General features: G+C 41.9%; 1 protein-coding gene and 1 long non-coding RNA gene across 5 annotated transcripts in view; one reads left to right on the forward strand and one right to left on the reverse strand.

Moving 5' to 3' along the window:
• LOC137536591 (uncharacterized) overlaps positions 1-22,036 on the forward strand; it is a 156,340-nt gene that overhangs the window by 53,750 nt on the left and 80,554 nt on the right. Inside the window, exon 7 of one of the 4 annotated variants that reach the window (XR_011024580.1) lies at positions 5,628-5,817. The exons of the other annotated variants lie outside the window; for them this stretch is intronic. This is a non-coding gene — a long non-coding RNA (uncharacterized lncRNA). Of the gene's footprint in view, positions 1-5,627; positions 5,818-22,036 lie in introns of those variants that run through there. 4 annotated transcript variants of the gene reach the window in all.
• Positions 1-22,036, reverse strand: part of CHAT (choline O-acetyltransferase) — a 146,628-nt gene that overhangs the window by 27,049 nt on the left and 97,543 nt on the right. The window contains exons 9-12 of the mRNA XM_068258835.1: positions 21,368-21,468; positions 17,571-17,699; positions 6,678-6,800; positions 1,643-1,784 (exon numbers count right to left, since the gene is read on the reverse strand). Coding sequence (XP_068114936.1) covers positions 1,643-1,784; positions 6,678-6,800; positions 17,571-17,699; positions 21,368-21,468 — 495 coding nt within the window. The remainder of the gene's footprint in view (positions 1-1,642; positions 1,785-6,677; positions 6,801-17,570; positions 17,700-21,367; positions 21,469-22,036) is intronic.

Genomic DNA, 22,036 nt, shown 5'->3' on the forward strand with positions numbered 1-22,036 from the left:
TCAGTTAATTTTATTAGTAATCCTTCTTGAAGAACTTTAAAGGAAACCTAGGCCAAAGCTGTAATTAATTAACATAATTCAAGTGAAGATTTAATGCGCGAATAAAAAAAGATTTTTGTGATCTGTAGATGTTCTTACTGATGTTTCTCACTGCAGTTTTTCATTGTAGAACATGAACACTGCAAGTTTGCATCATACACTTTCCTTCTTCAACACAGAATGACCCCGGGAATCATGGGGGGTAACAAATTCTCCTGAGACCCCTCCTCCTCCCTCTTCCCAACCGCAAGCGCAGCCATTTAGCAAAAAAAAACCCTCCCCTTTTGCTCACAAAAACCATCCCCGCCACCCCCTCCCGCCATGTAGAGTAGTGAGTAGTGGGAGTGTGTGTAATTTTTTCCAGCTTCCACCTTTTCACAGTAGAAAACTCTCTGCTGCCATTTGCTGGCTTATGATAATGTGACCTTTTTGTTACTGTTGAATTCTCTACTGTATATAGGTGTATATGTAAAAACAAGGCATCTGGTTAATTTGGGTGCGAGATCAAGTGTTAAATTATTGGTGATAGTAGGAATCAGAGCTGGGACAAGGTCCTCCAGCACTCAAGGCTGAGACACCAAAGTGCGCCCCCCATCCCAGCCATCACACACTGATTGCTATTAGACTAAGAGGCAGCCCAGGGCCCCCAACACCTTAATCTCTAGTTATCTGGCTTGCAGTCACTGCCATGTATCTCCTTTTCTTATTTCTCTCTGCTTCAAACACAATAGAGGAATGATAGCTGAGTGAGTTGTGTGCCCCCTCCTACACTGCCCCCTGAGGCTGGAGCCTCCCTCACCTCTGCCTCGGCTCGGCCCTGGTTAGAATACATGATAGCTGGACCCCAGCCCCCCAAAAACCCTGAGTGTTGCTTACTTCCCCGCCACAATCTTCACAATTATCCAACATTCAGCTACATGATAGCTGAACTTCATGCACCACTTACTGACCCCAACCGCGGGTTACTGCTGCCATAGCCATGGACTACATTGTGATCTATGGCGCCAATATATCATATGGGCTGTGTGCCATAATTATCTGCTTCGAGGATATTAAAAGACCTTGTAAATGTTTTTGTGGTCTCTGTCTTTTAAGAAGGATAAACCAGCCCACTGCCTAGGAACTTGCTGAACTGTTATACATTTTGATTGTTAGCTGAGTCATTTGAGAGGGAAAAGTTTATTTGGTATACAATTGCACATTTTTAAATAAGTTTAGGAAGGTTAATTATAAGACAGCAAGGCAGGGTTCACGTTTGTATGCATGGAAAACACACATGTATTTTAATGGACACCACACGCAGTCGTCTGTATTTTGCCACACTAGCTAATGATAGTTAACGAGACAATGCACGTGGAATGCAAAATTATGCTGCCGACTGTAAGTTCTTTTTCCATGTGTAAAATAGCATTCAATATGAACTAGTCCATTGATTTATATTGGTTGTACAGTAATTTTCAATGTGAATTCACATGCAAAAAAATGCATGAGAAACGGAAAAGTGTAAACCCTGCTTAGACCTATCATTGCAATAATTGTTGGCAAAATCATGACTTGTCTATATTAAGTGTAAAAAGTACAATGTTAATATAAATGGTTTTACCGGTACTGTGTCTTTCCCATCCACCATTGCCTTTACAAATGCCAGAGCCTCTGCAGTAGATGATCTTATGTTATCTACTCTCCCCATCCGAAAGCGTCGAATAGAAGCACTCTCATAGGTGGGGACAAGTTTCCTATGACATCTGTAATGTAAGAAAATAATGAAAATATAAGCTTCCAAGTTCTATTGAATAATCCTAACCCTCTAAAAAAAACCTTCATTTTATTTCGAACTAGATAAGTAATCCTATGTGTAAAACTCATCAGTATTCTCCCTTGCTTTGTGTAAGGTAATTGGTGTACAGTATATCCAGAAAATGTGATTCTATTTTATCTGAATCCTACTGAAATTTACATTTGGCTACAAAGGCTCTGGGACAACATTTGTTTGTCCTTTTTCGCTGGAACCTACTTAATAACTGTCACTTAAAACATTCATTCATGTGCAGATTGGGTAACAGTCTGTCATCTTAAAATGCATTCCCCTTCCTCTGACATTGCTTGGCGAAATGGCAGTCAGATGTGTTGCATTTGTTTGAATTATATTCCCCCACCACACCTCACAGGATTCTAGAGTTATTGGAATAAAGTGAGCATTAGCTTGTATGCAAGGAGTTACAATATCACACTGGTATCAGTCCTTCTGTTATGTAGCTGTATGAGCTTTTTCGGTTCATTGCTGTGCATCTGTCACTTCATTTTCAACATAGAAAATGTTTTATTTTTTTTATTTTTTTACACATTTAGAAAGCGGTGTCTCCTTCCTCGGCCCTGTCACCTCTGTGTGCAGGTCCAATGGATCAGTCAGTTCTCCCATTCTCTTTCTTGCAGCTAACAGTCTTTCAGTTTTCTTCAGTGTGGCAGCTCCAGAGATTCTCTTCTTTCCATTTGGTTAAAGCATCATCTTGCTTGAACTGTCTCTTGATATTGTCTGAAGAGCCACAAGGTTCCTTAACCTTTCTAGCCGTAAGGATGAGCCTGACTCACCCTTAAATTACTTGCTACTAAAAGTATGTATGAGTCAGGCTCCTCCAGCCATTCCCTGCACTTGCCAATGCAATCTCACGTACTGATGCTCCCTCTATTAGCTGCAGCCAGCTCCCGATATCCCTCTGACAGCCTCAGTCCTGCGGTGAGCCTCAGAGAATGTAACATGGTGACCCCCAGGCAGTGACATGATACTCACTGATGTGTATTGTGCTCCCCTGCTGACTGGAGGCTGAATAACACCTTAACACACTCAGCAAATCAGTGTAATGCATTTCAAAGGTACATTTTAGATTCAATACGATTCAATACACCTGTATTGAATCTCAAACAATGTAAATATGTTTGTCAGTTTCTCAGTCTTTCTCTTTTCTGAGTTTCAGAGTCCATTGCTAGTTGCTTTTACAACCTCTGCAACCCCTATTGCTATGCCAATGTTTGGATTAATTTTTTGCTGCTTATTTCTGCTATAGATTTATTCAGAGTTACTGTATAGTTATTTTAATGACTGCTGTAATTTCTGGTGTTCTTTGCTGCAGATTTTTTATTTTTGCTGTCCTTTAAGTTGACCTTTTGGTGACCTGTGTCCTGCTGCTCAAGCTCCAGGAGGCGTCTCTCCAAACAAGCGCTGGTGGACATCTTGGAGGACAGTCCCTGGTGGAGTCCATGTACAGGAAGGGAGACCTGTCATAGGCATCCATGACTGACAGTGACAGTGAAACGCCATTTATTGGTGCATGCACTAGGTGCGGGACTGACTGTCTGACCCCGGCACCAACCCCGGCTTCCCTTTTATTGGGGAGCCTGGGCAAAAAGTAGGATTGTGACCACAGCCCCCTGGCCTTCTTGGAGCTTTTTCTGAGTGAGGAGGTCATCCAGAAGATTGTGGAGGAGACCAACCAGTATGCTGCACAGCAACTGGGTGCTCCTCTAAGCAGATTTTCCAAAAGCAGGAGATGGGAACCTGTGACAAGTGATGACCTCTGGCTTTTCCTGAGCCTTGTGAGCCTGCAGAAAGAGGTGGGTAATGCCCCTACAGAAGTGGTACTGGACCATGAATAGAGTTGCAAAAACACTTTTGTTTGGGTCTGTGTTGCCGGAGTATCACTTCTCCCTCATTATGTGGTACCTGCACTTCAGCAACCATGAGGACATTGATGAGGCCACCCATCCCTCACCCAAGCTCAAAAAGATATGGGAGATCTACCAGCTGATCCGCTCCAAATTTATGACCTCCTGCACACCAGAAAGAGACATCATGTTCGATGAGAGCTTCATGGCCTATAAAGGATGGCTCAACTGGATGCAGTTCATTGCTTCGAAAAAGGGCACATTTTGGGGTCAAATCCTTTATATTGTGTGACTTAACCCGCTGTCCAGAAGCAGCGGTGGACGTACTATAAAAAAAAATTAAAATTGCAAATTGCCAGTGCCTCTGGAATGCCTTTGTTTTGTACATTAAATACAGTGACAAGCCTATGCCGCAACATGATTTTGTATGAAAATTTGTGAGGCTATTTGCCTCAAACACCCCTCACCACATATCGAGGCAATTAGAGTGAGACGGCGGGTTTCCTATGTGGTAAATCCAGCTTGACTTACTTGACGCCACTGACTGCACACAACCAAAAAGTCAGTGGTGTGTTGCTCAAAAAAAAAAGTCCTGACTGAAAAAAAGGCCACAAAGAGACACGCTTTTATTGCCTGGACTGTGATGTGGATCTGTGTTTGGTCCCTTGTTTCAAGGTGTACCACACAAAGGAGGTGTGTTAGGGTAAACGCTATACGCAGGGGTCCCCAACCACCGGGCCGCGGCCCACTGCCGGTCCGTGGGCAGTTGCCAGCTGGGCCACGGCGGGTCTGGCCTCTCACCCCCCTCCCCCCGCGGCTGCCGCTCCTTATGAGCTGGCGGCCGCTTCCTGTCACTGATTCCCCGTAGCCGCTTTGAGGATTGCAACATCTCCTTTTACAGCAGCGCTTCCTGTGCAGCTGCTGTAAGGAGGGAAGAAAGCGAGACAGCGCCGGTTTCCATGGTAACGGCGATCGCCGCTACAGGAAGCCGCTGCCCCGCTTTCTTCCCTCCTTACAGCAGCTGCGCAGGAAGCGCTGCTGTAATAGGAGATGCTGCATTCCTCATAGCGGCTACGGGGAATCTGTGACAGGAAGCGGCCGCCAGCTCAAAGCAGGTAACAGAAGCGGCGGCCGCGGGGGGAGAGGGGCTACACTGGGGCACTATACTAGCTATCCTGGGGCACTATACTAGCTGCACATGGGGCACTATGCTAGCTATACTGGGGCACACTGGGCACTATACTAGCACTATACTAGCTATACTGGGGCATACTGGGCACTATACTAGCTATACTGGGGCACACTGGGTACTATACTGGGGCACACTAGGCACTATACTAGCTATCCTGGGGCACACTGGGCACTATACTAGCTATACTGGGGCACTATACTAGCTGCAGCGGGGTACCTAGACTACCTATACTGGGGCAACTGTGCTTGCTGTGCCGCCGCGAATACCCCCCGGGCCCCAGAGAAAAATGTGGACGGTTACCGGTCCCCGGGCCGAAAAAGGTTGGGGACCCCTGCTATACAGTGTTTATTTCTGCATCTGTACTTTTATTTCTGAATCCATGTCTTCATCCATATGAGTAGGTTTTTTTGTTTGTGATTAATAAATGTAATTTATTTTTGACAAGATTTGATGTTTGACACTTTTTTTTTTTTTAATTATACTAACAATGTGTACTAGACCCTTGCTTGATGCATTTTGGTAAGTTGTAGGCAAACACTTCATGAATTTCATTTTTTTTGCACCGACATCCTGCAGAAATTGAACACCAGGGAGGTTAATGTTTGTTATTTAAATCCAGCACAAAAACTAATATAAAGCCACTAGCCATGTTTACGCATATACTTTTCTGGGTTGTGTCACTGACATAACCTTGGCAGCGATATAAATATGAAATGCCTATGTCTGCTTTACGCAGTACATTGAAGAAGGAACATGGGGGGAACTTCTGGCTCTTCAATCAAAATTTGGAAACAAATCAAGTGAGCTCAGAAGACTGGAGACGGCCACTATTTAATCAAGCGGAGAAGACTCCTCAAGCAAGAAGGATGAAGATGAATCCCAGGGCCCTGGATTGGAGAACCCTGAAGTCTTCTGACAGCAGGAAAGTAGAGAGCAGTGAAACATGTTTCCTTTCCATAAAAGCCAGAATTAGTGTTTTATTTCATGAAACAAGTATAGGTAAGTTGTATGGGGAGAGAGTTGTTGGCAGCTTGCACTGGTATTTGAGAAATCTGAAATCTGATGGCAGCATATAACCTCCCTGTAACTGGGCACAAAGCCTTTACCTTTTGCCATTCATTTTCTGCCAATCATCACAAACTATGCTGGAGTTTCTATTTATATGCTAATAATAAAAAACAAAAACACAAAACATCCTAGCCACCTGGCTTTTCCATATTAAATGCAAAAGCAATTATAACATTTTTTACGTATCAGTAAACACCTGCTTCCTCCAGTGAGAGGGATATGGAGTGTGCCATATTTATTTGTTTTTCAACAATGCAAGTTGTCTGGCTATCCTGATGATCTTTTGGATCACACATCCAAAACAAGTATCCAGCCATTATAATCAAACTTTGCATACTCTTTCTGGGTCTGTGGTGTAATGTATTGTAAGTAGAGAATCATCAGGACAGCCAGGGAATCAACTTTGTGTAAAAGGAAATAAATATGGCAGACTCCATATCCATTTCACTGTAGGGTCACTCTAAGTTAGTCCCTAAGTCACACATGGTTAACATTCTGCCAGCAGCTGAAACGTTGCTCAACATTATGTTGAATGTGATTACCTGTGCATCTATACAGCAGTCGGCCCTGAACTGTCGTCTGAGAGATTGAGTACCGATCCCTGTGAGCGACACTCTTCATACATGTGCACATACCTTTTGTCTTTTGTCTGTGTGATCTGGTACATCATTTTAATTTGTAATTAAAAACAAAAAAAAATTGAAAGTGAGATTTTTACCTGTAGAATGCAAGCTGAAGTGACACTTGGATGAAAGCATCAGGACTCATTCTTTGCTTTTTGATAAACTCTTTTCCATACTGTTTAAATCTATACACTGTAAAATCAAGGTTATTCACAATCCTGAAAAATAAAAAAAAATGGCACAGATGGAGCTTGGTATAATAAATATCTTCAGGTACATTTTCAGAGCTAGTACATGCCTTGCTGATGACACATTTTTTCCAGTGTCTTTCATTATAATCTTTACATACAGTTGCAATGCTGGAACTATGCCTTAGCATTCAATATCCAATACAGCAAGTCACAACAAACGATCATTTTAAACTTTGAATTTTTTAACTGTGTGCAAAAGAAAATGGACAATAAGTAGTGAGGGTGCCATTGCTAACATCCTTCCAAAAGTGCTACTTACCCCACTGTTGTGCCACTGATTGTGTGCCTAGGGTAGTAGTTTTATGCAGACCATTTAGTATATTGCCTAGGTTTGGCGTGCTTTTAACTGAAAGTGGTTGGCGCTGCTCATATATCATCCAAGGTAACAGAGTCAGTAAGCATAATGTGTAATTTCACTGTTTAGTGGTAAAGTTTATTCCAAATGTTTCAGAGCCATTTAGGGCACCTTTCTCAAGGCAATAATACTATGTGAAAGTAACACCCTGTATGGTGGCTGCACTGTTTAATGAAAGGCTATATACCTCGAAACAGCAGGCTGCTGCTGGATACAGTCATACTTTTTAACATGTTTCTTTAAAAGAGCTTATATTTTAATCAATCATGGTGGTGCTGACCTTTGTTAGTTTCTGGATTCTTGTGTCCTCCTTGCTATCTGGGGACACTGGTCTTGGCCGATCGTTAATTTTGGCCCCATTGCATGGGCGCTTGCTCCTTCCACTTTCAGAAAGAATGGATTGGAAATAAGTCTTATTGCTATTTAATCATGTTCCAGGAATCATCTGTGTAGCAATGTGTTTTCTTCATAATTTAATTTTGACTGACTGTTGCTGTATTTGAAGTTGAATGTACAGTAATAAGGTAAGCTGGAGAGGTGGGGGTGGTTTTCTGCCCTCCACCGTTTCCCTAATTACATAGGTGGGAATCTTGCAGATTATAGATTTTTTTTAACATAAAGAATAACCTGTAAATCTAATTTGAAATAATCTCTTTCAGCACATGAATAAGGTATGTGGCTCCTAATGTGTATGCTCGGTGGGGAGTTATTCATTGTCTAGACATCAAAGCACAGGAAGAATAATGTAATACACCTGGGATGATAACTTATTTTCAAAAGAATAATGAAACTTGTGGAAAGTTTCTTTTTTTGCCAATGTCATGTCTTGCTCTTCAGTAAAGTAAATGGTAGTTCCTGCTTGTATGTGACCTCACCTGACCACTATCTGTTTTACCTCTATACAGATCTACAATACAGAATATCCACAGTCTCTCCCTATTAATTAATCCGTAGATAGATGGGGTAAACCTGGAGAGGGCCTATGATGCTTTCCATAGAAAAATCTAGAGACACAAGAACCACCCATACTCTGCCCAATCACCATCCAATGTCATAGGCTTTGGTTTTACTGACACCAAATGCCGCAATGTCTGAAAAGGCTGGTGTGTGGATGGGAGACATGAGTGCTGCAAACAACCCTGAAATAGAAATAGTTATCAGGTGTAACATGGACTCTGGATAAAGCAGAAAAACCGAGAGCCCAATATCGTGTAGTATGTATTGGAGTAGGGAAAAAAAAGGTGACTCGCAAGTATTATACTTACAAACATGGGTTACCCCTGAGGCAACCACTGTATAGGCAGGTGGGGAGATTAGGCTTGTCCCCACTCAGGACTAAGATGTCGCTCTCTGTAGATAGAAGAAAAAGGGTGTACCACCCTTCCACCAAGGGTGGAGAACTTGGTATATGGATGAACAGCGGCGCCAAAAGGATAAAATATGCTAAAAGGTTTAAAACATTTGGGTGGCGGTGGTGGACCAGCCACACCAAAACAGACACGATGCTGTCGCTTGAGGTAGAAATAAAACTGCAACGTGTTTCACGGGCACAATCCCGCTTCATCAGGCAATAAACAACCGGAGTATCACACAGCTCTGGGTCCAATAACAGCTTGGCACCTCTGAGTCCTGTAAGTTGAAAACTGGGGCCTCCATGGATAAGACTTGTTTTTTTCAGGACGTCTCACAGATGCTGAGTTAAACTGAAAACTGGGGAATATGAAGATCATGGAAACATGGTTAATCAGACCAGGCTGACTTGCTTCATTGCTTCAGCTCTAAACCTCATGTGCCCATTGCAATTGCTTTTGGTGGTAAACAGTCCTTCTTTGAATACTCATATGAAGGTTATATTTTAGGCTGACTATAAAAGACTATTGTTAAGTATTGCTGGTACTAGATTTGGGCAGGGAGTTGAATAAACCTTGTAAAGAGTACCTGTGCCCATAGCAGACATACAGTGGTTTGCAAAAGTATTCGGCCCCTTGAAGTTTTCCACATTTTATCATATTACTGCCACAAACATCTATCAATTTCATTGGAATTCCATGTGAAAGACCAATACAAAGTGGTGCTTAAAAACAAGAAGAGAATCGAGAGCCCAATATGGTGCAGTATTGTCAGGTAAAATGAAGAGTTCAATACAATTTTATGTATATATATACTCACAAACACGGGGTAACCAATAGGCAACCACTTTAAATGCAGGTGGGGAGCATTAGGACCTGACCCTACTCAGGTTAAGAAGTCGCTCTCTGTAGATAGTAGATGGGGATGCACCCCTCCACCCAGGGTGGACTAGAAGATCAGCAAAAACTCGGTATACAGAGGCGCCAGAGTAGAGTAAAACGTTTTAAAAACCGCTTAAAAGGAGAGGGGGATGTTAAGGTGGACTCACCTCCCTCTTACAAAAAAAGAAAACTCACTTGAGTCTCAATAAAATAGAATTGTCAAGTAATTTATTCAACTCCACAAATGCAACGCGTTTCGCGGGCGTGACCCCGCTTCCTCAGGCAAAAATGGGTGCACAACTCAGTGGGTTAAGTTTGAGCGCTTTTAAGCGGTTTTTAAAATGTTTTACTCTACTCTGGCGCCTCTGTATACCGAGTTTTTGCCAATACAAAGTGGTGTACACTTGAGAAGTGGAACGAAAATCATACATGGTTCCAAACATTTAAAAAAAAAATAACTGCAATGTGGGGTGTGCGTAATTATTCAGCCCCCTGAGTCAATACTTTGTAGAACCACCTTTTGCTGCAATTACAGCTGCCAGTCTTTTAGGGTATGTCTCTACCAGATCTAGAGACTGAAATCCTTGCCCATTCTTCTTTGCAAAACAGCTCCAGCTCAGTCAGATTAGATGGACAGCGTTTGTGAACAGCTGTTTTCAAATCTTGCCACAGATTCTTGATGGATTTTGATCTGGACTTTGACTGGGCCATTCTAACACATGGATATGTTTTGTTTTAAACCATTCCATTGTTGCCCTGGCTTTATGTTTAGGGTCGTTGTCCTGCTGGAAGGTGAACCTCCGCCCAGAGCCGGGACAAGGTCCTCCAGCACCCAAGGCTGAGACACCAAAGTGCGCCCCTCCATCCCTGCCACCCGAGCCATCAAACACTGATTGCTATTAGATTAAGAGGCGCCACAGGGCCCACAACCTCCCCAACACCTTAATATCTAGTTACCTGGCTTGCAGTCACTGCCATATATCCCCTTTTCTTATTTCTTTCTGCTTCAAACACAATTAGGAATGACAGCTAAATGAATTCTGCGCCCCCTCCTACACTGCGCCCTGAGGCTGGAGCCTCTCCAGCCTATGCCTCGGCCCGGCCCTGCCTCTGCCCCAGTCTCATGTCTTTTGCAGACTCCAAGAGGTTTTCTTCCACGATTGCCCTGTATTTGGCTCCGTCCATCTTCCTATCAACTCTGACCAGCCCCCCTGTCCCTGCTGAAGAGAAGCACCCCCAGAGCATGATGCTGCCACCACCATATTTGACAGTGGGGATGGTGTGTTCAGAGTGATGTGCAGTGTTAGTTTTCTGCCACACATAGCATTTTGCATTTTGGCCAAAAAGTTCGATTTTGATGTCATCTGACCAGAGCACCTCCTTCCACATGTTTGCTGTGTCCACCACATGGCTGGTGGCAAACTGCAAATAGGACTTCTTGTGCTTTTTTGTTAACAATGGCTTTCTTCTTGCCACTCTTCCATAAAGGCCAACTTTGTACAGTGAATGACTTATAGTTGTCCTCTGGACAGATTCCCCCACCTGTGCTTTAGACTTCTGCAGTTCGCCCAGAGTCACCATGGGCCTCTTGACTGCATTTCTGATCATCACTTTCCTTGTTTGGCTTGTGAGTTTAGATGGACGGCCTTGTCTTGGTAGGTTTACAGTTGTGCCACACTCCTTCCATTTCTGAATGATCGCTTGAACAGTGCTTTGTGGGATGTTCAAGGCTTTGGAAATTGTTTTGTAGCCTAAGCCTGCTTTAAATTTCTCAATAACTTTATCCCTGGCCTGTCTGGTGTGTTCTTTGGACTTCATGGTGCTGTTGCTCCCAATACTCTCTTAGACAACTTCTGAGGCCATCACAGATCAGCTGTATTTGTACTGACATTAGATTACACACAGGTGCACTCTATTTAGTCATTAGCACTCATCATGCAATGTCTATGGGCAACTTACTGCACTCAGGCCAAAGGGGGCTGAATAATTACCAGGGATGTGCAGAAAGTATGCCAGTGCGAATTTACGCATCGTAGTTCGTATCTACGCATCGTGGTTCGTAGGTGAAGTTTCAAAACTGTGCATACGAATTTACGCGTAGCGAAGTACCGCTACGCATAGCTTACGCCCACTATGCACAGTTAACGTGTATTTTCTGCGTGCGATTGTATGCTTACAAATTTACGTATTGGAAAAGGGAATGTACATATAGTTCCGGTTGTAAGCATTTAAAGAGGAATTAATGCATAACCTTTTCTACATACGGGCATAAGCATCCGCACACACTACGCTTCGCACTACGCGTAATTGCATATTTTAACGCGTAGTCTACAAAATGCATACGAAGTGAATATTTGATTTTGAAGCCGTAGTTTGGCGAAGCGTAATTGCGTAAAACTGTGCGTAGTTCCAGCATAGCGAAGTTGGATGACTACGACCATCCCTGATAATTACTCACACCCCACTTTGCAGTTATTTATTTGTAAAACATGTTTGGCATCATGTATGATTATCGTTCCACTCAGGGGCGTAGCAATAGGGGGTGCAGAGGTAGTGACCGCATCGGGGCCCTTGGACCAGAGGGGCCCCGAAGGGTTCACTCTCTATCACAGTATTAGCTCTCTATTGGTCATGTGCTGGTAATAATCACTTCTATAGATGCTTTGAATAGTAATAATCCCTAACACACTGTTCCCCATGCCCTTCTTGCACCTCTGACACTGTGGTTGTCCTTGGCAGGTTTTACTGTACCGTATCAATTGTTATGTATAGAGTGCTTTGGGGGGCCCCATGTAAAACTTGCACCGGGGCCCATAGCTCTTTAGCTACGCCACTGGTTCCACTTCTCACGTGTACACCATTTTGTATTGGTCTTTCATGTGGAATTCCAATAAAATTGATTCATGTTTGTGGCAGTAATGTGACAGAATGTGGAAAAGTTCAAGGGGGCCGAATACTTTCACAAGCCACTGTAGATCCAATGGTATTTGCAAAAGGGACCAAAAGGTTCAGGCCCTGTTCACAGTGGACAATTGCGTTGAAAAATAGTTCTGCATGTCATCTCACTGCCCATACAATTCTATGGTCTGTTCACAGTACTGTGTTGTAACGGATAACCTTATTCTAACTCACTCCATGCAGGCTCTGTATTAAAATGTATGCCTAGTCTCCATTGCAGTTCACAGTCGCTATAACACATGCATTATGCAACTGACCACTGTGAATCTAGCCTTAAGCTTTTTTCCAGACTTCAATCAATTACAAGCACAATAATTGGGACAGCAGTGGGGCTCCCTCTCTGTAAATACTACTAAAGACTACCGCTATGATGTATATTAGTCCCTTATAAAATTGTTTGACTCTTTTGACAATTTTTAAAGCAGTGTTTTTACATTTGATCTTGATCTATATCCTGATCCTAAGACAAGAATGCTGCTTATAGAGACACTGAAGCGAAAAAAAAAATTATGATATTATGATTTGTATGTGTAGTACAGCTAAGAAATAAAACATTAAGATCAGATACATCAGTCTAATTGTTTCCAGTACAGGAAGAGTTGAGAAACTCCAGTTGTTATCTCTATGCAAACAAGCCATTAAGCTCTCCGACTAAGTTAGTCGTGGAGAGGGCTGTTATCTGACTTTTATTATCTCAACTGTAAGTGAACTGTTTACTTTTTCTCTGCTAGAGGAGAGGTCATTACTTCACAGACTGCTCTGAAAGAATAATTTTGAATGCTGAGTGTTGTGTAATCTGCACATATTATAGAATAATGCAATGTAAGAAAAAACACTATATACCTGAAAATAAAAGTATGAGAATATTTTCTTTGCTGCTAATCTTCTAGTAATTATTCATAGTACACAACCAATTCATTATATCATATATTTTTTTTCGCTTCAGTGTCTCTTTAAGACCTACCTCTTTAACTATTATAATGACACGTTAATCTCCACCAATTTTGAAGAAAGATTCTCTACTGTTGGGGTTTTTGTTTGGTGTCATCAAGTATACGTTTTGAATATTATGTCCTTACATAATTCATGTTTTTTTGAGTGTCTGCTATTTTGCATAATGTTAATATTAAACATTTTTAAAAATTAAAAACTGAGCTCTTGTTTACAACAAGACAACCTGGAAAATGGCAGACTGTTTTGCCCTGTTTTGGTGGAAGTGGTTATATAAGTAATAAGCAGCAATTTACTTCTCTGTAAATGAACCTGGCAGTTTTTGTTTGACAAGCATTATCTGTTCATTTCTGAAGGGTATTTATAATCTCCACAGTACAGCAAGTTTATATACTGTACCTTTAAATTATACGAATTTGAAAAAATGTGATCTGCCAAGACTGCCATTTTGTTTTACTCAAACTGGTTGCTGAAAATAGAGTAAAAATCCATGCACCCAAAGCATTCTTTAAAGGTCGGGTGGCAGCTGGGGAGTAACTAAATATTACAGGGTCCTTCCAACGAAAATCTAATGGTGGCCCCTCCCTAGGATCCAACTTGCCTCTACCACACCAAGTAAGTGTAGCCAGTAAGCCACTCTGCCTCTCGAGTGTCCCAATATGCCACATGACATGCTTTGGGAGTTGCAGGGAGATATGTAACATAGCTCATGTGTCTGCAGAGAAGAGAAAAGGTGACTCAACACCGCTCTGGAGCAAGTAAATATAAGGCTCTGCTGTGCTATTCTACTGAAAGGGAAAAAGAACAGGCCCACCCTAGCCCCTAGGCACCCTTGCAGTGGGGGTGGTGGGTATTATTTCAGTTTTTAAGTAAGTGCTGTGCAGACTCGCTGCTTGGCCCCCAGCTATGCACTGTATGCTGCCCTGTGGAAAGGGGAGAAGGTGCAGATGCCAGAGTAGCACCAGGCATAAGGAACAGTGGTGTAGTGGACAGTACTCTCGCCTTGCAGTGCTGGATCCCCGGTTCATATCCCACCTAAGGCAACATCTGCAAGGAGTCTCTGATTTCTACATCCCTAAAACATACAGATAATTTAATTGGCTTCCCCCTAAAGTGGCGCTAGAGTCATGGACTTAAGACTGTAGTAGGTATTTACACTGTGAGCTCCTCTTAGTGACAGTTAGTGATAAAACTATATACTCTGTAAAGAGCTGCAGAAGATGTTAGTGCTATATAAACATTAAAAATAATAAGAAATTTCCACAGAACATTAAGTTATCAGGCAAGTGAGCTCTGTCCTTATGGAGCTCTTAAAGTAAGGCCAGTGATGTCTGGGGGACACCTGTATACACTTCAGATTTCCAGCCAAAAATGCTCAGGAATGATTATTTCAGCTGAGGATAATGTATTGAGGAGTCCAGAATGTGGGGAGACATAAGGCAAAAGATATTGTCTTCATTCCAGCTGCAGATGCATAGATCTGGTACTCTACGCAGATTCTCTGAGATTGCTGGGGGAGGAGACATCAGGCAACTCCAGATTTATAGATCTGGTACTCTATGCAGATTCTCTGAGATTGCTGGAGGAGGAGACATAAGGCCGAAGGTATTGTCTTCCTTCCAACTCCAGATTCATAGATCTGGTACTCTACGCAGATTCTCTGAGATCACTTTATTAGTACCGCCCCTACAGACATTCACCGATATTTATTACCCTAGCAGGTATGTCAAACCGGTCCTACGAGTGCCGAGATCCTCACACATTTTTGATACAGCTCAAATAAATTGATGGGTCTGAATCAGGAAAGGTGTGGTCCATCAGGTAGAACACATTCCTTGCTTTCTCAGTCCATCCTAAACACTGGCATGGATCTGGCCCTCCAGGCCTGGAGTTCGACACATGTGCCCTACAGCGATGTTAAGATTTAGTACTCTGCAAGGATTTGGTCTCCAGATTAGACTGAAAGCACATTTCAAGGTTACTGCGTATAAGCTGACCTGTGTTGGTAGATACTCGTACTTATGGTCAAAAATATGCAGGAGGCACACAAGTATAAAAGTTTGTTTTCAGTATTCACAATACATTGTTTTCATTAGTGATTGATTGTTTAAAACTTTTGCACATTCCTAGAATATAACCCGGGCATAAAGTTATCATTCCCTGAATAACATTTGACTTATAATTTACTAGCTGGACGCCCGGCGTTGCCCGGGTATGTATTTGGCCGGTGTTTGCTCCACCCACTTTTCCTAACCTTAACACACAATTACTCAATTACTTAAAGGGATACTGTAGGGGGGTCGGGGGAAAATGAGTTGAAGTTACCCGGGGCTTCTAATGGTCCCTCACAGACATCCTGTGCCTGCGCAGCCACTCCCCAATGCTCCGGCCCCGCCTCCAGTTAACTTCTGGAATTTCAGACTTTAAAGTCTTAAAACCACTGCGCCTGCGTTGCCGTGTCCTAACTCCCGCTGATGGCACCAGGAGCGTACTGTGCAGGCCCAGTATGGTCTGTGCCTGCGCCGTGCGCTCCTGGTGACATCAGGGGAAGCGAGGACACGGCAACGCAGGCGCAGAGGTTTTCAGACTTTAAAGTTTGAAATTACAGAAGTGAACTGGAGGCGGGGCCGGAGCATTGGGGAGTGGCTGCGCAGGCACAGGATGTCTGTGGGGGACCATTAGAAGCCCCGGGTAACTTCAACCCATTTTCCCCTGACCCCCCTACAGTATCCCTTTAATGACCAAGTTTGTGAGCTTTGCGGTCTTTGGCGTCAATAATTTGCATTGAAATAAAATACATCTGATTGGATGTGGCTCCACCCCGTTTCTGAATTTGAACCCCAATCACCCAATGGCCAACTGTACCAGGTACAGGTGATTACCAGTGCAAGAGGCTTGTGCCATTAACAGTGCAAGAATGGCAGCAATTAAATATTACCCTTAAAAATCAATAGGTGGATTTTGATTGGCTTTTGTAGGCTCCACCCACTTTTCTGCATATTATTCCCAGTCACCTAGTGACTAACTGTGCAGTTTGAGATCCCTACTATTAACAGTGTTAGAATGGCTGCAGCGTACATTTTCACAATGAAATTTGTATTTTTCTCCACCCACTAATTTCTTGACATTGTTCGGGTATGTATTTGGCTGGTGTTGGCTCCGCCTACTTTTTCTAACCCTCACACACAATTACTCAATGACCAAGTTTGTGAGCTTTACGGTCCTTGGCATCGATAATTTGCATTGAGATTAAACAAATCTGATTGGCTGTTTGTGGCTCCACCCCTTTGTCTGAATTTGAACCCCAGTCACCCAATGACCAACTGTACCAGGTTAAAGGCTTGTGCCATTAACAGTGCAAGAATGGTAGTAATTACATATTTTTCTTGAAAATCAATAGGTAAATTTTGATTGGCTTTTGTAGGCTCCACCCACTTTTCTAAATATTAATCCTAGTCACCCAGTGACCAATTGTGCAAAGTTTGAGAACCCTACCATTAACAGTGTAAGAATTGCTGCAGTTTACATTTTCTCAGTGAAATGTGTATTTGTCTCCGCCCACTGATGACCCGGTATTGCCCGATTATGTATTTGACTGGTGTTGGCTGCGCCCACTTTCCTAACAACCTCACACACAATTAATCAATTACTCAATTACCAAGTTTGTGATCTTTGCGGTGTTTGGCATCCATCATTTGCATTGAAATGAAACAAATCTAATTGGCTGTTTGTGGCTTCACCCCCTTTCTGAAATTGAACCCTAGTCACCCAATGATCAACTGTACCAGGTTTGAGGCTTGTGCCATTAACAGTGCAAGAATGGCAGCAATGTAAATATTCCCATTGAAAATCAATAGGTTAATTTTGATTGGCTTTTATAGACTCCACCCACCTTTCTGAATATTAATCCCAGTCACCCACTGACCAACTGTGCAAAGTTTGAGAACCCTACCAGTAACAGTGTAAGAATGGCTGCAGTTTACATTTTCCAGTGAAATTTGTGTTTGTCTCCGCCCCCTTTTTGGTTATGGGAATAAAAAGTATCCTATACTTTATTCCAGGTAATGAACTATGTGTGTGCCAAATTTCATTCAAATCCATTCAGCCATTTTTGCGTGATCGAGTAACAAACATCCAAACATCCAAACATCTGAACTTTCCCATTTATTATATTAGTAGGATTACATTTATGCTTTCTGTGTTCAAGGTAATAGATACAATTGGTTGCAGCTCTGCACATACCTCTGCAGCTTCTCAGCAGATGAGGCCAAATGTCCCTGAATTTCAGGAGAACACTTCCATCTAAGTCTTCTGGGAGCAGGAAGTTCGCTGACAGAATCAGCCCTCACCAACTTTTTAGGGCTGCTTTTCCTGGAAATTGAATATAAATTATGTAAAATTACAAACTCATAAATGTTAAGAGCAAGATTACTCACATCAGAGTTCATTTTCCTGGTCAGAATATATATTTTTATTCAGTACAGTTTGGTCTTTATCCTGATACTGGTATCACTTTATTTTCACAACAATATAGCAGTAGCAGAAGAAGCATGCTCTAAGGCAGTGGTCCTCAAACTATGGCCCGCGGGCCAAATGCGGCCCCCTGAGGCTTTTTCACTGGCCCCCAAACACAAAATGTATAACTTAAAGATGTGGCCCACTGCACTTTTAAATATCAGTGGCCTGCATACAGAATAGCTGTGCTGGCACCACCCGTCCACATACTGTAGAAGCCAGCAAGCAGTAATTTGCTAGCATCCAATTCTGCATTAAGTGACACTGCTGTTGTCACCTGGGTATGCTTCACTGTCTAGTGCACAAAGAGTTTCTTTGGGCACCGCATGACTGAATGGCTGCTGCTGGGAGTTCTTCTCCGGGCATGATTGGGTGGAATCAATATCTAGATTCAATGTAATGTTTTTCAACATCATTTTATGTATGTACTGGCCCCTCAGCAGTCTGAAGTAGGTTGATCCAGCCCTTTACCGAAAATGTTTGGGGACACCTGCTCTAAGGACTAGTTCACAGTGCTCAGTTGCGTTGCAGAATAATTTTACATGTCAACTCACTGCCCATACAATTCTATGGGGCTGTCCTCAGTATAACATTGCAATGAATCACATTATTCTAACTTGCTGCATGCAGGCTTTGTATTAAAGTCTACGTCCAGGCTCCATTGCAGTTTACACTTATTATAACGTGTGTGTTATGCAACTGACCACTGTGAATCCAGCCTTAGATTTCCACAAGCGCAAAGAGAACTAAGTTTTACTTTGCGCTCTGCATCCGGTGCTATATAATGCAGGCAATATCGAATAGCAAGGTGAGGTGTCCTTGTAGCCCACAAATATCTCATTTATTATTACTGTACTATAGTTCAGTTTCCTCATGCATGTATAACCAGTATCAATTGCATTTTGAATACCCTATTCAGACTCTCTGTTAATCATGCAGAGCATACATTATGATTCTAAATTACACAGAATTTTTATGGACTCAGAGAAAAAGACTAAAATTACGTAAAAATAAAGTAATACGTTAATGCAATGTCAAAAGTATTTCAAAGGTAACATGTTGATGGCATATTTTAAATGTTTGGAAAATTATAAGTGGATGTATAAAAATAAACAGTTAATGTCATAGTTCAAGTGTTTATAAAGTAAATAGTTAATGTCATATCTTAACTATTGATGACATTTTAAACTGTAATGTAATCTTTTTACGTGGAATGAGTGTAATATTCTCATTATGTCCTGAACAAAGACTCAATTTATGAGATTATCACATTTAATGACATACTGTTAGTCCTTACAATGCCTTTCATGCTGGATTTAAAGTGTTTAGTAATCTTTCTTCTATTGCTAATCTATTAATTCTAGGTATCAATCACATACAGGATATAAAAGCCGCTCTTTCATAAAAAAATTTAATTCTAACAGTTCCATCTACATCGCTAACCCATCTTTAAAGTAGTGTTTTAAATTTTAGTTAAATGTACAAAAACATTCTCGTCACTGGATTATTCAAAAGGAAGTCAGTAAAAGCCAACCATGGCTATATTAAGGGGTTACACTGCCCAAAACATCTTTGAGTGATGATATCATTGCCCCTTTGTAATTCATGGACTGCCAGTCATCTCCACAGATACAGGACAACAGTGTACACAAGCACTCAAGCCCCTAATAGTAAATAAGAGCCTGATGGCAACTTCCATATTCTGTTTTGACAAGTGTACTGTAAACATCCTTGGGACCATTTATTTGGTCTTTTGTTGTGCAACGTCAGCAATATTACCTCTGCTGAGCATCGGCAACCCTGAGGATTGCATATGACACTTTTTTCCACTACTACTTGCTGATCACTTAAGATAAGAATTCCAAATAACTTCATTTATAACCCTAAATTGCTGTTATTATGTGACCTTAGCAATGCACAGCGAAGCTATAAAAACAGCGCCGGAGATTTGGGCGTAGTCGGCGCCACCATAGCCTACCATAGGAATTATGGCTATAGCTGTGCTCAATGAGTAATCTGGGTGTTGTCAAAAGAGGGAGAACAAATTACTATAAAACACTGTAATTCAGCTGCAAGCAATAGCTGGTAGCTGAATTACATCTCCCCAATATCCACGGGGACTGGGAGGGGGAATAGTAAATAGCACCGTCGGGACTTGTGCAGGAGCAGGGTGAGCCCAAATCTCCTGGCTTCATTGTATGTACGCAGCTCAGCAGAACTTCCCTATTAGACATTTCTCAGTCCTTGATGGTGCTTGACATTCATTCTCCACATTTTTATTTTGATGGCGTCCTTTCCATATCACCCCAAACACAGCATCACCAGGCATCTCAGGAAGATAGGGCAGCTCTACCAAAAGGTAATGATGTAAATAAACCTAAGACCACACGCCACGCGCAGATAACACAGAAGTGAAAATAGACAGTGCTCTTATGACTTGTTCAATTTGGAGAACACTCACACAAGTGTGTTGGGATCAGGACATTTTTGATAATTATTAGATTGCAGCTTGACTGCATTAAATCTATACCATTCTATTTTTTATTCTTCTTTGTTTAGCACTGCAAATATGGAAGATAAATAACATTACTGCAAAAGAGGGCATTATGTAACCCCCCCCCCCAAAAAAAAAAACAAACAAACAAAAAAAAAAACAGCATAGCACAATGTTATACATGCCTCACTATACCAGACTGGAGGGGGGACCAGGAGGAAAAACCTGGTAGCAATCACCTGACCACTGGATGAAAGCAGGAAAATATTTTCTTTTTCAGAATTTTTTTAAGAATTTCTTTACACCTTGAATTTTACTCCTGAGGTGTTTAATGGTGAGGGGAGACATTGGACAATTTTCGTTTAGTTCTGATGCTGCTGTACAGAAGGTTCTATCTATCAGTCTCCTCAATATCTGTGGACTGTCTATCAGAGGAGGAGGTAATTAGTGAATGGCAAGGAAAGCTGCTGGGTGTGGGTGAACCTCAGCTAGTTCTGATTTGCTGTCCACTGCCCAGAGGACAGATACAGACAGCGTAATTCAAATCACCTAGAGGACATAAAGGAAAGCAAGAAGGTGAGTGTTACTACTGAGAATTACGTTTTACAGAGTACCTTGTTATGTCATATTGAACCAAAACTACTACGATTTTGTAAGCTCCAAAGACCACTTAGTGATGTTTACTATTTATTTTCTAATACCCAAGAGGGCGAGGGAACAGAGCTTACTGCATACAAAAGAGGGGTTGCTGCAAATGGAAAAAGGAGGTTGCAAATAGGGAGCGACATATGGAGGAGAGGAGCTAATGCCCAAGAGAACTTTTCATGAAAGATATGGGCTGTTGTACATGGAAGAGGGGGCAGCACATGGAATGGGCTGGGTGCACATGGAATGGGAGCAAACAGAAAGTTGGTCTAGGGGTGGAAAAAGTATAAAAAGCTACTGTGAGATACTGTTCAGCATTGCGCCTTACACCATGTTTTTAATTTGTTTCACCAGTATCTAAAAGGACACTTGGAGTAAAACTTACATGTATTTCAGTAGATGTTCTGTACATTGCACAAGGACTATCCCGTCAAAAGGAGAATGTTCACATATGGTTCCACAAACGCCATCTCTTCCAACAACAAACTAAAGGGTAGATTCAAAAGTTAAATGTTGAAAATATCACAAGCACATGTTGAAAATATCACAAGCAAAAGAATATCTATCTATGACATAGGAGACCAGGGTTTGAATCCTGGCTACGGTCAGTATCTATTCAGTAAGAAGTCCTTGGGCAAGACTTCCTAACACTGCAGGGTGGCCTCTTGAGTGCCCCTTTTTTGGCTGCGGCTCTTGAATGCTTTGAGTCCAACAGGAGAAAATCGCTATACAAATGTTTGGATTATTATAAAAATGCTTATACAGCACGCAAAAATGTAAAAAGTGACTTTCCTGATTTTACTCATTTCATCGGTAAAATAATGCCATGATTGTTGAATCATAACAGCATCCTATAACATCTACACAGTGTATTACTTTAAAGGCTGCGTTGGAAGATGCAAATTTCCAAAACAAAGGGCTCAAGAGCTGCACAAACTCACTAAACATAGCTTCTTCTGTTGATACCATCCAAATTATTTTAAGGGGCAAAAATTGGTTTGCAGTAGCTGCATGCCTAAGGTAGAAGTCATTTAACCACTTCACCCCCAATGGT

The sequence above is a fragment of the Hyperolius riggenbachi genome, chromosome 10, assembly GCF_040937935.1.
Source record: "Hyperolius riggenbachi isolate aHypRig1 chromosome 10, aHypRig1.pri, whole genome shotgun sequence".
Lineage (NCBI taxonomy): Eukaryota > Metazoa > Chordata > Amphibia > Anura > Hyperoliidae > Hyperolius > Hyperolius riggenbachi.